Source organism: Heloderma suspectum, chromosome 7 (genome assembly GCF_057233095.1).
Source record: "Heloderma suspectum isolate Gila_16-S chromosome 7, 16-S_ref, whole genome shotgun sequence".
Taxonomy (NCBI): Eukaryota; Metazoa; Chordata; class Lepidosauria; order Squamata; family Helodermatidae; genus Heloderma; species Heloderma suspectum.
The window spans coordinates 93,920,954-93,938,178 of NC_139464.1; the positions used below are offsets into that span (position 1 = coordinate 93,920,954).

Below are 17,225 nucleotides of genomic sequence, written 5' to 3' on the forward strand. Positions count from 1 at the left end.
CAATCTTGCCATCTCATGTTTGACCACCTCCAGCTTACCTTGATTCATTGATCTGACATTCCAGGTTCCTAAACAATATTGTTCTTTACAGCATTGGATTTTCTTTTCACCACCAGACACATCCACAGCTGAGTGTCCTTTCAGCTTTGGCCCAGCCACTTCATTCTTTCTGGCTCTACTTGGAAATACCCTCTGCTCTTCCCCAGTAGTATATTGGACACCTTCCGACCTGAGGGTCTCATCTTCCAGCATCATATCTTTTAGCCTTGTGATACGTAACATGGGGTTTTCTTGGCAAGAATACTGGAGTGGGTTGCCATTTCCTTCTCCAGTGGACCACATTTTGTCAGAACTCTCTGCCATGACCTGTCCGTCTTGGGTGGCCCTGCACGACATAGCTTATGGCTTCACTGAATTACGCAAGCCCCTTCGCCACAACAAGGCAGTGATCCATGAAGGGGCTTTGCCATGATAGGCTACGCTTGCCAGGGCCATCCGCAGCCAGAGTTCCGGCCACAGCTGGCTGCTGCGCCCATCATTTGTATCCTGCCAGACTGCTGTGATAGGCTACGTAAGTATTTACTTTGCCATGATAGGCTACGTAAATACTTACGTAGCCTATCACAGCAGTCTGGCAGGATGCAAATGGTGGCCGCAGCAGCCAGCCGTGGCCCCAACTCTGGCTGCGGATGGCCCTGGCAAGTGGCTCTGGCCAGGGAGGACTCCAGGGGGAGGCACGGAGCGCCTCCCCCCCACCGTGGATCAAAGCTGTGAAAAGGTAAGTGACTTTCGTACATCCCTAAATCTCAATCGCAGGATAAAAGCCCAGTGTGAGGGAGCCCTAAAGGTAAGAAGCATTTCCCGCATTCTGATTTGGCTTCAGACATCATCACGTAGAGCAGGGGCGCACAACCATTTTGCTCCTGAGGGCTGCATCAGGTGGTGCCAGGGGTCTGCATGTGTGTATGCATACAGACGTGCTCAGACATCCACACACACGCACTAGCGAGGGAATCCCTGGAGTTCCTCTTGGTAGTGCTAGCACTAGTGCTAGCAAGCGAATCCCTTATCTCCGATCTTCCTGCTAGTGCAGAAAAACCCAGGCAATGCTGCCACCACCGCAGATGCACAGGGGTCTGGCAAGCCACCAGAAATGCAGGCCGCACTTTTCACATCCCGATGCAGAGCTGAATCAGAATGAGGGTAATGTTTTCTGCAATCGTTCAGGAATTTGCGGGTAAAAAAAGGCTTTGGGGTAAAAATATATATAATGGCAGCCATTAGCAGAACATCATGTGATTACTGCTGTTTGTAAATTGGTCCCATACTTTGCTCTTGCTTGTACACCACCAAATCACTGAAATACCCCTTCAGACTTCTCTGCCATGGCCACCTGTTTCCCCAAAGTGGGGAGGAATCTCTCTCTCTCTCTCTCTCTCTCTCTCAATATAATGTGTGCAAAAGATCTAAGGATGATATTCAAATATCATCAGGGACTAATAATTTCTGTTTAAGGTATAGTTGTTTCTGCTCAGTTTGTGATCTAAAGCTATCTTTACATGCCTTCTGTAGATTTATTCTTTCCATTTATTACATGTGTTTCTCACAAGCGAGCTGAAAGCTCCTACGTTCACTGCTGCAGTCACAAATTGATACAGTTATTGACCTGGTTCACACGAAATGACAACCTAGAGTATGGGTTGTTGCCTTACCCAGAGTTTACCCATGATTTGCTTGCTAAACGACTGTGCAAAGCATAGGTAGTTTTTTTTCAATTTCTGGGTTGATTTCCTCCACTGTCACCCACTCCCTCTCTGTATCCCAAATGCCTTTGCAGTGCTGTTGTACTGGCATCTAGAGCTGGCATTATTATTTTTTTTAAATACTCTTGCCTGTCACCCCTGTAGTGTGGTGAAACAACCCACGAACAACCCATAGTTCTGGGTTTGCATGTAATGATAACCATAGTTAAAACAACCTAGAGTTCACAGCCCAACAACAAACCATGGACTCTCCTCCTGGGTTGTTCGTGGTTAACAATCCATGTTAAGCCATAGTTCTTGGTTCACACATAATGACAACCCAGGATTCAACAACCCATACTCAACCCACACTGGGTTGTCATTACGTGCGAACCAGGTCATTATGTTACATAAATAAAATATCAGCCTAACTCATGTTTGTCTTTGTCATAGATCATCTCTCAGATTCTGTACTGTTCTGTGCTTATTCTCCCACTAACAGGATTGGCAAAGACTGAATTCCCTCCTCAAAAAATCCTGAAATTTGCTTTGGGCAATTGCCTTCCCATAGTTCCATGCCACCAGGGGCTGTTTCCTGGTATGTCTCCAGCATCTTTGCTTTTGCACCCTTGAGTACTTATTTTTAAATATATTGTGTGAATGGGTTCAGATGATCTAATTAGCACTTGCAATGTATTCTGATTCAAAATGAAAATGGTATTGGTATTTGAAAGTAAACTGCTAGTGTAAAAGTTTCTGAGAATAAATAATCTGTACTGATCTGTCCAAACTTTCTAGAAACCAGAAGATTGTAAATTTACAGTGTAAACCCTATAAATAGGTCTTCTCCAATGTAAACTCTATTGAGTTCAAAAGGGCTTACTCCCAGGTAGGTGTGCATAGGATTGAAGCCTTACGGCACAATCCCATGCATGTTTAGACTGAGAAAAAAGTCCTACAACTCCCAGCATGCCCCAGCCAGACATGCATGGGATTGCGCCCTTAGAGACTAGTTCTTGAAATCACTGGAAAAAAGGACTCCTTGGATGTGGACTACTGCTCCACATCTTGTTAGGAAGTTAAATAGACTATTGAAAAGTTTATTTCAGCTTACATGATCTACAGCAGGGGTGTTGAGCCTCTTTCAGCCCAAGGGCCAAATTCAATTTTGGAGAAGCTCTTGGGGGCTGCCTTCCAGTGGTGGGCGGGGTTGAAGGCAAAGAGGTAGGGCCAAAAAAGAAAAAAAATCCCCAAATATTTTAGCTTACAGCTTTTACCTGTCAGTAACTAAGCCTTAGGAGAGGCATTTCAGCCTTTTAGAACCTTTTAAAAACTGCACAAAAGAAAACCCCAGAGGAGCAGTTTGGGACCCCCAGGTGGGCTGGATTTGACCTCTGGCCTGAGGTTGTGCACCTTTGATTTACACAGAAATGTCCAATTGTGGGCAGGCCGGGACCTAGAATTTCAAGATTGTTACTAAAGTCAATAGGCAAAGATAGTCAGCAAGTGGGTGCAACCAAATTCCGCCCTGCCCAACAAGGATTGTCGATTCTGGATAGCAGTCCCAAAACAACCTTTCCTGAAATAAGCACTAGCACCAAGTCCTGGCATTCCGCTTCTGCACACATGGAATGTTCCTCATTGTAAATGTATTTGTTGCAACATTCCAAGAGAAGCCATACTCAATAAAGCTTCATTCTATCTGGGCAGATACTTAAGAGTAAAATAGACGCTAAGGGCGCATTCCTATTGGGATGGCCATAAGCCTCTGAATTTAGAGGCTTACCAGCATCCAGTGCAGAGTGGGAGGAGTGGTGGAGGCGATCTTCACTTCCCACTCTGCATTTTCGCTAGACAGGCTTTTCTGTCTGTCTAGCTGGGGCGCCTCAGAGACTGGGGAGACCCACAGATACATCATAAGCCGGCCTCCCTGGTCCCCTCCCCGCTCACTGGCACGCCCCCTTTCTCTCCTCTCTGAGGTTGCTTTTGTGATGTTGGAGAGGTAGCCAGCTCCGTTCTCTCTGTGCCTGCTGTGAGGGGGAGGGGAGCTCAGATTTCTGGGTTCGAGGTCAGTGTGCTATCATGGCCATGACCTGTCCGTCTTGGGTGGCCCTGCACGGCATAGCTTATGACTTCACTGAGTTACGCAAGCCCCTTCACCACAACGAGGCAGTGTCAAGTCATAATTTCCTTCTTGTATTAAGAATTCAAGTTCATTTTGTTTGTTTCCCATACTCTGGGCATTAGTATATAGACATCGAAGACCATGTGCTTCATAGTCTGCCTTTCTTCCTACATGTGTCTGAAAACTATTATTGGGCACTATTAGAGCTGTTCTCTCCGTTGCAGTGCATGAGCCTATGTCCATTGTTACCCCCCACTTTACATCTGCCTTCCCCATAGGATTCAGTTTAAAGCCCTCCTGATGAAGTTCCTCATGCTGTGGCCAAACACAGTCTTCCTAGCCTTTGTGAGGTGCAACCTGTCCCTTGCCAACAGCCCATCTTCCAGGAAGTATAGCCCATGGTCTCAGAAACCAAATCTCTCTCGTCGGCACCACCTTTGTAGCCGGTCATTCACCCGGAGTATTTTTCGTTCCCTTTCTATCCCTCTTCTAACTACTGGAGGTAATGGGAATGTTTTGTCTGTAGTATTTGAGCTATTGCCAGCTGCCCAGGGAATCCCAAGCGGTTGTAGAAGGGAAGTTAATATTTTAAATAAATAAAGGTGCAATCGTATGCATGCTTAGGCAGAAAAAGTCTTGGAATGCTGAGGGTTGTAGGACTTTTTTTCTGTCTAAACATGCATAGGATTGCACTCTAAATGAGCATTCATACGTACAACTAAACACTTGATGCTGCAGTCCAGTTTTAGCCATCTCTCTTTCTGCACAACTAATCGAGGCCCATGATCTGTACAAATGGGAACATGAATGGATAATCAGTTTTGTGTTGCTCTTGTTTTATTTGACAGTTGCTGTAATGTGACATTGTTCTTTATATTTTTTAGAGTTAACCCCAAGAACTGTGGACGAGTTGCCTCCTCCCCCTAAAATAGACAAATACAAACTTGCAAGATTTTTAACAGACAAGGCCATCAGGGTATATGTTACTTGCAGTCATTGTTCTTATTATTAATTTTTTTGTAATAATATTATATACTATTTGCTATATTTCTTTCCCATCTTTGGCCCTAATCTATTTTAAAAGATTTAACAAATATGCACTGTCGATCCTGAGATAAGAAGGGGAAATGTCCGGTGAAAAAACAGAAGATTTTACAAAATGGAATTGCCCAAAACTCAAAACCACACACAGCATCTGTTTGCAAATGCATCCCTTCTTGGGCATGCTCTCCCCCTCAGGGGACTCTGTGAAGATGACAAGCATTGCAGGAATGGAGGGATGGCGGGCTTGGAAGCTTCTATACCAGCCTTCCCCAACCAGGTGTCCTCCAGATGTTTTGGACTACAACTCCCATCTACCCCAACATAATGCATGGGGATGATGGAAGTTGCAGTCCAAGCCATCTGGAGGGCATAGAATTGGGGGAGGTTGTTCTAGGCCCTGTCATGCTCATTCTGATGTCACTGGGAGTGCAATAAGGCCCAGAAGCCTGCCTGCCTACAGCTGAGCTCCTCCCAATCAGAATGGGACCATTTCCTGCTACTCCCAACTTTGTGTCACTTACTGGAGGTTAGGAGTGCCACTGCCACAGTAGAAATGATTTTACCCAAGCTAGGAAGGCCACAGGCAACAGGGATGGTTAGCCTAGAATCTTCTGTACACATGTGAGACATCCAAGCTATCTAAGCATCGTGGGAGCTAGAGCTGAAAGTGTGGGCATATTCCTGTCATTGGATAAAGAAGGCCAAAGTCTGAAAACATAAGCATCTTTCCCTTTCTACAATTGACAATGGGGAAAATCTCTCTTACTCATGCAACCCCTGCCCATGGGTAACCAATGGCCATAATTCGCAATGGCATTCAGCATACTTAAGACCATTCATTTAAAGGGTATTAACCCTGCGTTAGACTGTGGACACAAGCCTTGTATTTTTGTGTGTGGGAAAATCTTTAATAAAGTTCTGAATGGAATCAGATATAAATGCTAAATGTGTCACGTTTGTTCCCTTCTTGTAAAACTTGATGGTAATTGACAACCACCCTGAAAGAGGTCATGCTTAAGAAAACATATTCGTATTTATTCATTTCTATCCTTTCTTTTTGACTGAAGGCCAAACTGGACATGACACAGGAGATCCATAAGGCAAGATGTGGATGGAATCCCAGTCTCTTCCCCCTCCTTTTTAATAGCAATTAGCAAACCCATGCAGCTGTTTTGAAGATCAAAGAAAAGGTACTTGTGAAGGGCAGAGGGAGTCACCCTTTCCTCGACACACCATTCTCCTGATTTAAATTGCCCTCCTGAAGCAGTTACTGGCTCCACTGGGGAAATGTTTCCCACTGCAGAGCTAATTGTAGAGTGGGGGTGGGGAGGCATTTAAACTGGGAAAAGTATGTGTTGGGAAACAGTTGACTCTCTCTCCCCCAGTCCCTTTAAAGCAGCTGCATAGGTAGGGCTGGCTTCAAGTTTGTGGGAGACCCTCTGGTGCCCCCATGCTGGCGCCTCCCTCCTGTTGGTGGGCAGCCCCTGTCCTTTCCTTCTCCTATTTATTTTCACTGGATGTGGGGTCAAGATGGGCAAGCCCACTGAAGAAGGAGGGCGGTGGTAGCAAGGGGCTACGGTAATGGTTCTGCTGTAATGAGTGTCAGGAGGACATAACTGTAAATATTCACAATGCCCTGAAGCAACACTGTTGCTTCTCAGCATTATGGGTAATTACAATGGTGGCTGCACAGCATTCATTGGACCACTGGGAAAGGGCCTCAGGCTCAGCAGCTGCCCAAGGATGTTCTAAAAAGAAACCTGTGGCAGTTTCTGATTAGAAATTTCCCATATCATGTCTACTTTGCCTCTGAAATGTATTTGTGAATTTAGGAAAAGAGAATCTTTACCATCTGTGGACCTTATCCAGTGATTCGCACAGCTTTAAGGAAGAGAGGATGGGTGGAAAGAAAGCACATCATTAAATGCGACATTCCGGACCATAAAGATGATGCTAATGAAACAGAACGTGACAATGTTGGCAAAGCTGGTAAGACCCCTCTTTTAAGTACCTTCTTCTTGCTTTTGATTTGTGTAGATGTTGGCATAGAAGATGTAGATATCAACTTCTCTAGTCTGATTTCAGGAGAAAAACTGAATGTGGGTATGTTGGTAGGCTTTAATGGTTAAACTTGATTCTTGTGGAAAAAGTGAGAATTCTTTGAAATCCACATGATATCCGCAAGCTTTTGCAGGCTTATTTCTCTCTCTTTCTCTCTCTTAGGCTGTTACCTTGCTACAAGCCTTCCTTAGCTGTTGCTTTAACTACTGTGATGTCACAGAATGCTCAGAAGCATTCTAACTGGTGAGGAGGGAGAAAAGTCACTCATGGAAAATCTGGACAGCTGTTTGGAAAGAGAAAGACTGGTTCATTTCAACTCCAAAAGTTCCTACAATTGGGAGGGTCTCTATACTTAGTAAGAGCCTCGTGTGGCGCAGAGTGGTAGGCAGCAGTATTGCAACCAAAACTCTCCCCACGACCTGAGTTCGATCCCAGCTAGGGATGTACAAAAGTCACTTACCTTTTATGAAATTTGATTCGTGGTGGGGGGGAGGCGCTCCGTCCCTCCCCCTGAAATTCTGGCAGGGAGGAGGCGTCCCGTCCCTCCCTCCCAAAATTCTGGCCGGGGGGGAGGCGCCCTGTCCCTCCCCCCCGAAATTCTGGCCGGGGGGGAGGCGCCCTGTCCCTCCCCCCCGAAATTCTGGCCGGGGGGGGAGGCGCCCCGTCCCTCCTGCCGCGAATCCTGGCCGGCTGGGTCTCCAAATGGCAGCGGCTGTAGCTGCCACCGTTTGCGTCCCTGCAGTCAGCCGTGATAGGCTACATAAATGTTTACGTAGCCTATCACGGCTGAGTTAAAAAAAAAAAACCGCGCATACGCAAATGGCGGCGCCCATGGGCGCCGCCATTTGCGTTCCTTATTTTGGCACGTCTAGTCTACGTAAACATTTACGTAGACTATGGCGAAAATAAGGGGAACGCAAATAGCGTAGCGTCTATGCTATTTGCGTTCCCCTTATTTTCACTGTAGTCTATGTAAACGTTTACGTAGACTAGAGGTGCCAAAATAAGGAACGCAACTGGCGGCGCCCATGGGCGCCGCCATTTGCATATGTGCTGGGTTTTTTTTTTTTTACTCAGCTGTGATAGGCTACGTAAACATTTACGTAGCCTATCACGGTATTTTTTAAAAATCTAGCCATGATAGGCTACGTAAATGTTTACGTAGCCTATCACGTTTTTGTTTTTGTTTTTTTTAAACTTGGAAATGGCAGCGGCGGCAGCTGGTCGGAAGACCGGCCGCCGCCACCGCCGCATCGCCGCCAAACTGCTGCCGGAGCCGCCGCCGCCGCTGGGGAGATTCGCCCAAGGTAAGTCCCATCCCGGGGGGGTGGCGGGGGGGTGGCAGACCATTTCGCCACCAATTTTGGGGGGCCGAATGCGCTGGCATTCAGCTTCCCCGAGATTTGTGGCGAAATTCTCTGACATCCCTAAGCAGAAGCTGGGTCCCAGGTAGCTGGCTCAGGTCGACTCAGCCTTCCATCCTTCCGAGGTTGGTAAAATGAGTACCCAGCTTGCTGTGGGAAAGGTAGTCACGACTGAGGAAGGCAATGGCAAACCACCCCGCTACAGTCTGCTATGAAAGCGCCAGCACCAGCGGCATCCCTCTAGGGGTCAGCAATGACTCGGTGCTTGCACAGGAGGAACCTTTCCTTTCCTATACTTAGTGGAAAGAAAGGAAGTTCACACATTCATCAAAATCTTTGGCTACAGATGTCTAGCAAACATGAATTCTGTACAATGGACTTGGCCTTCTCCCCTGCTTAATATGTAGCAGTGTCCAAGTCTGCCTAGAAACTATACCTTTCAGACTGGCAAACTTGCCATTTCACCCCAAAAGTGAAGAGGCTCATGGTGATCTCGAGCTGAGAGAAATACAGTCTGCAGCTCACATTCTAAGACTGAATCCTGACATTGAAAAGAAGCTCTGATACTGAGGCCCAGTGAACATTAAGCACTGCTTCCCTCTTCTCCCTGGCTTTTTTAGTAAATTATTTACTAATGATATCAGAGCAAGATTTGCCATACTTGTTGTATTTGATGTTTGGTTGCTCACTCCTTAAATGGGAATATAATTTTCAGGCATATATTTTTCAGAAGACTTAAAGATGTGGCTCCAATTAATTTATATACTTGTGCCAGCAAATGTAACAATAGTAGATAAATCTCACAGTGTTATTCTTCATAGCAGTATTTTTAATTTACTTTGCTTCAACCTGTTGATTAACTTCTTTTAAAGCAATATATTCCTGTACTTTTGCACTTAAAGCAACATACTTATTCCTGTTCTGTTCTTTTGATGTTTTTTTAAGAAAGCAAAACTGCCTTGCAGGAAGAGGAAAGCCATTTTAACAATTCAAATGACATCCATGAAATAATGGTAAGATTACAGAGGTAATTACTGTTCTTATAGGTCAAGAAAGCTTTGTAAGGTACAGAGTTGATCTCTGTGATGTCACATGTATATATGTTATGGATCTGTGTATATATATATATATATATGCATTAATGTTATAACTCTATATTTTTCTAGTAAGTAGATCTAGAGTGTGAGTGGTATGAGTGCCAGGAGGTATGGTATATTTGCATATGTGAGATGATTGGCTGAGTGTGTGTGTGTGAAGTGTTGTGTGATATATAAACAGGGAGCAGTGCCTGTGGAGCTTAGATAGGAAAGAGACAGACAGGGCATGTGAGAAGACAGACAGTACCTAGGATCTGTGTTTATAGGATTAGTATGGTGATTCAGCGTGTGCATGTGAGAGGATATATAGAAGGTTTTTAAGTGACTATTTACTATAACTCAATTATTTATGTGCAGGAGGAGAGTGAAGTGGTTATTTACTATTTAACACCTTAATTCTGTAAATAATAAATATTTCTCTGTTTTTCAAAATCTCATGCCTATGGCTTATGGCTACCAAAGGTAAAGGTGATAAAGAGAATAATACATGTCAGAATAAAAAGCCAGTGTGTCCTCACATCTCGAGAAGTAAACTTGTTGGACATGAGGTAAAGGTCTTGGTGTCAGCATTACTTTGTGTGCGATGGAAGATATTTCCCGCTGTGAGAAAGGCCTTATAGAAAAGGTATTCACACTGGTAAAAATAGGCAGGAATACCACAGTCCCTAGCATCATCTTGCCATTTACATTGACTTCAGTCTCCCTAAGAGACAAGGAACTGCCTTATACTACATCATCCCAATGACCTAGCATAGACTTACCTGAGCTCCAGAAATGGGTACATTAATTCCAGTCACCCAATCTCCACATATAGCTCCTGTGGCAATACTGCATGGATTTTCCTGGTAGTCTGAATGGCAGACTTAGGATGCTTCCAGGCAGAGGGGCTCCAAGCTCCACCAATCACAAGACATTGTGCAGCTTTAAGCACAGGTAGCAAAGTCCACACAGTGGAAGGATGTGGGGAGCCCCTTGCAACATGGTGCATTTGTTTTGGGGAAACTGTTCCTTTACATTATGCACTAAAGCACTGAAGGGGCAGCACAAGGAACTTTTGTACCATTCATATTTAAAATCTGCTGCTCATAAATCTTTCTGCGTTCACTGGGGCTTACTCCCAGGCAAATGTGCTTGAGCACTACAGTCTGAAAATAACTGCTTCTACTACAACCATCTTTTCAGTCTGGGTCATTGTGGTTATTCCATGAGTGGCACAATATGTGACACAAGCTATTGTCAGGATAATTTTCTTGTCCCATGAATGCCTCTTCTTCAAGCTTATAAAGTGCTTAAATAAACTGCGTAACAACCACAACCTCAAATCATCACCAACTTGCTTCTTTGTTACTGCACAAATAGGGATTTCCATAAAATGAAATATAGTGGTTCCGACGTGACTATAGAGCAGGAAATGGGCAGCTCAGTGGTGCTGAGTGAACTGGATGATGTTTTCCAAGTAGAATCATAATACAGTCTTCTTTGGGCCAGTCCAGGTTGGTAAGAAATGAAGAAACCTCCTTTTACTGGACTATAAAAAAGGATGCGGTTGATTACTATAATCTCCACACTGATCAGATGTTGAATCATTACGCAAGAACGGGCTCTTTTACAACCAAAGTAAGTACTGTAATTAGTGGAGAGGACAACCTATCACCATAGCACGTTCCTCAGCCTAGTAAACCAGATTCTCCAAATCCCAGCTGTCTGGGAGCTAGTGCACACTGCCCCAGGCCATGATATTGTCCTACCTCATTCAGTTGGTTGAAGAACCACCCTGGCAGGCACTATCCTTTCAGAAAGTGAGACATTACCCTAAACTCTCTCTGCGTTGTTGCAGAGGCCTTCAAGGTGACCTACTATTTCCTGATAGGATGGGAGAGAACTTGCCAGCTAACACACCATGCCTCCTGTACTGTTTTCCTCTCAGCATCATTCCCTCAGTTTAGGAAGTGGTGCTGGCCAGATCAGAAGGAGATACAGAAGAAGGAAGTCAAAGAGGTAATTTATGCACCTAACCTTGTACATGGAATAGGTGAAAGGGGCTGGACAGTGGAGGCTGGTGGCTCCAATGTCAGTGGGGCAGTGCATCTGCTTCGGGTTTTAGTCAGAACCAGTTAGATCTCTAATGATTCTCTCCAAGGTGCTTCACACCTTGGAGAGCTCTTTAGAGTTCTGACTGGTTCTGACTGAAACCTGGAGCGGATTTACCACCCCACTGATATTGGAGCCACCAGCCTCCACTGCGGCTGGATATAATCAGGATAGGGGCTGACAAGGCAAGGGCTTCTTGCAAGAATACAACTTTTCTGAACAACTTGATAAAATACGAGGTTCTTACCAGTTGCTTTTTAACTTGTAAACAATACTAATCAGTTGTAAGTACTTTAAGAAATCACACAATTATGACATCATTTTTTCCTTAATCATTCACAAGGCTGAACTTAAGTTGCTGTTGGTGATGAGTCTGGAAACATGGGTGGATTTTTGGAATTCCTAAAAGGATAGGCATGCAAAGTACACATCCTGTTTTTCTTGTATAGAAAATCTCACTTATCTGACCATTAGTTGATTTCCTTGTGTCTCTGATACTAGGACCACATGAAAGGCATCAGCTGAGCCTTGAAGCGGGACTCTAGCAGTAGCAACCAGCTGCCTTGCTTGCATTATTGTGGTGTTCTCAGTGTACGGCACTTCTAGCTTGTTCTCTCCTATGCTGCAGCACCACCACTGCAGATTGCCACAGAGTGGTATCGCAGCTACCAGTTCTGCAAGACCACGTGACACAAAGGGCCAATAGGGTTCCACCCTAGCCCTATAAAGCAGAGATTCGGGCCTGGTTCCTTCCTCTGAGCAATTTGTCACTTAGGCACAGACTGAGCTGCTCTTAACTGTCTATCCCTACTTGACTATAGGGGTTGCTAATGAATCAGAAAAAGAAAATGACCCAGTTGTGCATGTTTATTTAAAAAAATCAAAACCAGTTGTCAGATTTTTTTTCTTGCTTAAAACCCAGAATTTTTGGACTAAAAGTGTTTGTTTTGAAGTCAGCAGCAGCAGCAGCATTTTTACTTAGTTCAAGCATGAGCCTTATGTTCTGTGTACTAGTTCTAGTCTTCACACATACACTAAGTTGCAAGGCTTGTGAACTTAGCTTTAGGTCACCACATTATACGTGAGAGACTACGGGGTGTATCTCTGTGCTTACTCCATAATGACTCCAGATTCTTTTTTGCTGAGGGAGTCAGGGTTGGCAGTGGTAGAAGAACTTGGGAACAGTGCCAGATTTAGGAACAAGCTTATTAAGCCATGGCTTGGGGCCTCATAGTATAAGGGGCCTCTAAATATGCTGGAGATAACTAAGATGCATTATAACTGAAATTACTTTGGCTTAAATATGTTGGAAAGTCTGGTGTGACTTAAGAGTTGCCCTATATAGAGAAAGCATGGCAACACAGCATTTAGTACAGAAGGCAGTAAGCACAGACTAGAGCCCGTTTAAAAGTTCAAATCAACTTAAGGCGCAATCCTATGCATGTTTAGACAGAAAAAAGGCCTACAGTTTCTAACATGCCCCAGCCAGCCTGGCTCACAGGGGCATGCTAGGAGTTGTAGCCCTTTTTTCTGTCTAAACATGCATAGGATTGCGCCCTTTATTAGTGCTTTTAAACACATTTTCAGAGAAGGCTATCTAACACTGTTTAACTACTAGCACCCCCTAACGCTGGGTGGTACCCTATCATTACCCTTTCTATTATAATGTAATGCACTTTTTCCTCTTTATTTTAATGGTATGGGGCCTCTGAATCTTGACGTGACTTAGGGCCTCAGCATGCCTTAAACTGGCTCTGCTTAGGAACATAGGAAGCTGCCTTTTACCAGGTCGGACTATTTGTCTGCCTAGCACAGTGTTATGTATCCTGACTAGCAGCAACTTTCCAGGGTCTCAGACAGAGATCTTCCCCATCATCTGCTCACTGATCCTCATAAGTGGTGATTGAACCTGAGATCATCCACATGCAAAGCTTGTGTTCTGCTACTGAGCTATGCTTGCTCCTATTAACTTTTCAAGAGCAGCTATGGAGGTTGTTCTTACGGCAGCCTCCCATGCAGTTTCTTCACTGTGTGCTAGAAGTCAAACACAGAATTCAAGGCACGTGTGAGTGGGTTGAGGGACACACGGGCTAGCCTTGCCCCCCAGTGCCACATCCCCTGATGGCTGCACGTTTGGTTTGTGTGAGAAGTGGTCATAGACGCGTACCAACATAAGCACTCCTCCACACAATGGGGGATCCCAATTGGCCCAGGATTTCTCCTCATGTAGGGGAACTGTATCTCTGTATGTTAATACACATGTAGGGTTCTTTTTCATGTATACTGACGCTGCGACTGGCAAGGACATGGTTTGTGTACATGTCAGTGGCAGCAGCAGTGGTAGTGGTAGTGTGTAGGGATGGGCGGATTCCCCACTTTCTGGTCCATGGGGAATCCGCTCGCGGGGGGGGGAATCCGTTCCTCCCCCCGGAATCCTCTTCAGCCGTCTCCGCTCTGCGGCAATTCCACAGAGCCGCCGGCAAGCTCCGAAGCGCCAGCGATACAGCCACCATGCCATATCGCTGGCTGAAGGGGACTGACTGCAGACGCAAATGGCGTCCAGGATGCCATTTGCAGCTGTAAAGGCCTTAGTTTAAGGTAAATGCAGCTGTACATGGCTGCATTTACCTTAAACTAAGGCCTTTATGGCCACAGATGGCATCCTGGATGCCATTTGCGTCTGCAATCAGTCCCCTTCAGCCAGCAATATGGCACGGCGGCCGTATTGCTGGAAATCTGGAGCTGGAGGATCCAGCCAAAGAAGATTCCATGGGGAGGTGGAGGTAAGTATTCCGTTCCGCCACAGACTCCGGGGGCCCGGATTCTTTAGAATCCGGCCTCATTGGAGTCCGTGGCGGAATTCTCCGCCATCCCTAGTGGTGTGTGTCTACGGCTGCTGGTTGAAAAAACCCCTCCCCTCTAAGCGCAGAAGCATTGCTCACCTGAACACTGCTACCATTTCCCTGCCAAAACAATATAGGTCTGGCCCTATAAACTATGCTGCCTTGGGATTATTGGAGGAAAGGTGAGATATAAATGTAATAAACAAACAAATAACTGGAAACCATATATAAGCCACTTTGAGAACAAACAAGGTACATTATAATACATAAATAAAAATGAAGGTGATTCTCTGGATCACTGCCTTGAGAGAACAAATAATCTTTACACACTTGGGGTGTGTGTGTGTGTGTGAGAGAGAGAGAGAGAGAGAGAGAGAAGTTTCCTTAGAATCACACAATTTTGCCTTTTAATCGATGTAGTAGCATATTAAAGCAGCAAACCACAGGTAATATATTTATTTTATTTAAAGATTGGACTTTGTTTGCACATGAGGAATTTGCCATGGTATGTGCCAGCCAACCCCAGCAATTTCTTTCCTCGATGTTACGGCATTTGCATGGAGGATGAGAAATGTGATTTTATTGGTGAGTTGTTTGAAGTGCTCCCCATTTTGGTCTTGGAAAGCTTGCTGACGGGAGTTTTTTTTCTGATACTAATTGCAGCACTGGGTGGGGTGGTGTTGGTTGGTTAGGATCATGATAGAGAAGGGGAGAGTTAAATCTCCCCGTCTTGAGAACTGTGGTACTGATTAAAGACAGCCCGCTCCCCATGCTTACTATTACATTTATTAAAACCCTCCCATGGTGCACCTGCATGCTGCAGGTGATGCATTTGTAATTAGGCCCTAGGCACTTGTTGCCTTGAAATAAGAAGGAATGTCTTATGTACTTACTTTTAAACATGCACAACATTATTTTGCTTTCTTACCGCACTGAAGACTAAGGTTTGGGACATACATGTTGTTCCATCCAAACATGTTCACATACCTAAAGTATCTGTTTCAGGCTTGTAGCAGTAATTTTCTTAACAGAATGCGCTACTGAAAAGTAGCCACAGGGCTTTAAAAATGCCATGATCGTGGTTGTTGCTGGCAACCTGCCATTACTTGGTGCACCAGGGCTGGTGCAACCATTACGCAGAGTGAGGCAGCCACCTCAGGCAGCTGATTTTGGGTGCCATGAAAGGGCAGCAAATTGTTATTTGATATATTATTACTATTTTTCTTTATTTTTTTACTATCAGGGAGGGAGAGAAGTGCTTGTGGAATTTTCTGCCTCAGGTGCCAAAGAGCTTTGGTAGCCTTGGGTACTCTGTAGCTTGACTTAGAGCAGGTTGGAGGTGTCATTTGCTGCACACAGGGTAAAAGGGTCACCCTCCCATGCCATGGCCTTGATCCAAATTGGTCCCCCATGGCTGCTTTTAGCATATACACACACAGACCTGGTTCGCATGATCACTGCTGTCCACCATGGCTTATTAGCTTTGGTGGGTTGTGGCGCCCATGGGTGCCAGATTGGCAATCCAGATTGGCAATCCAAGCCAGTGCTGCCGTGGCTTCTCATTACGTGCAAACCTGGTGAGGGTGGGTTTTAAGGTTGCCGGTGGCTTGTCAACCACCCCAACAATCTGTCCTCTCTGGGTTCACATGAAACGAGAATCTACGGTGCACCTCTGCCTCACCCTGCAAATTCAAAATGGCGGCTGCCACTGCAACAAGGAGCCCTTTGGGGAAATTCACCCACAGCAGCTTCTTGTTTCATCTGAACAGAGCCAAAATGTTACACATTCATTCACACATCTCTGATGTCACACCTAGTTTGGCATAAACCCTGTAGCACTGTTGCTAGAGCTTCCTACCTCTTGGGGAAGTGGGGGAAGTGCATAACAGGTTGTTTAGTGACTTATATAGTTTTGGTAACGTTTTCACCAAATTGTTGCAAAATCCCTCAGCATTTTGCCATTTAATACATTAGTTGTTTAATGGGACATATTCCAAAATAATATGTAATTTATTTCAGATGACTTCAGGAAAACAGCAGCATTCTGCATCATCAAATGGATTGTTAACTTACATATTTCTGGTGATAACTATAACTACCCATTTAAAGAAAAAACTGATAAAGAAGATACAACTCCAACTAAAGGTATAATTCAGAATTATGAATATTACTTAAAAAAATCATTTGACAGGGTTGGTGAAAGTAAGGAAAGTCTACAAATACCATTCTTAATAGGCAAGCTAAATAGGCAAGCTAAATAGACAAACTATAAAGAGTTGATTCAACATTTTTATGTTGATTTAGAGTAAATGTAGAGGAAATAAAAGATTTTCCCTCTTTAAGGGAAATTGAGATAAAATAATTGAAAAATTAATGCACTCCATAACCAAAGTAATAATAAGGGAAGGTGTGGGAGGAGTTGCCCCAAACATTCTCTCCCTGCCATGCCTTCCCAGGGGATATTTAAGGCCTCTGTCCCCCATGGGAAGGCAGAATTGGAAAAGCCCAGACCAGAGAGCTCATGCTATCAGCCGCTGAAGAGTCCTTTTCAGCTTGAGAGAATTGTGTTGTTCGTGTCTGTGTGTGTGTGTGTGTGCATATGTGTGCATGTGCGTGAGAAAGAGAGAGAGAGAGAGAGAGAAATTCATTTGCTTTAGCATTTTAACATTGTAAACTGCCTTGGGTGCTTTGGAAGAAAGGCAGTTTATAACTGTATTAAATAAAAGGGAGAGCAATCCTATGGCCCCTAGACAGCATCTGGGGGGGCCATAGGATAGTTCAGATTCCTGGATCCGAGACTGGAGACAGCGCTCTGACCCTTGGACCCAGGAGTCCAACTCCCCGTCCCCTCCTCTCCC

At 44.8% G+C, this 17,225-nt stretch overlaps 1 protein-coding gene across 1 annotated transcript in view; it reads left to right on the top strand.

Moving 5' to 3' along the window:
• TTLL8 (tubulin tyrosine ligase like 8) overlaps positions 1-17,225 on the top strand; it is a 43,713-nt gene that overhangs the window by 4,733 nt on the left and 21,755 nt on the right. Inside the window, exons 2-8 of the mRNA XM_084810897.1 lie at positions 2,245-2,340; positions 4,752-4,843; positions 6,744-6,900; positions 9,282-9,349; positions 10,922-11,050; positions 14,838-14,952; positions 16,387-16,512. Coding sequence (XP_084667023.1) covers positions 2,245-2,340; positions 4,752-4,843; positions 6,744-6,900; positions 9,282-9,349; positions 10,922-11,050; positions 14,838-14,952; positions 16,387-16,512 — 783 coding nt within the window. The remainder of the gene's footprint in view (positions 1-2,244; positions 2,341-4,751; positions 4,844-6,743; positions 6,901-9,281; positions 9,350-10,921; positions 11,051-14,837; positions 14,953-16,386; positions 16,513-17,225) is intronic.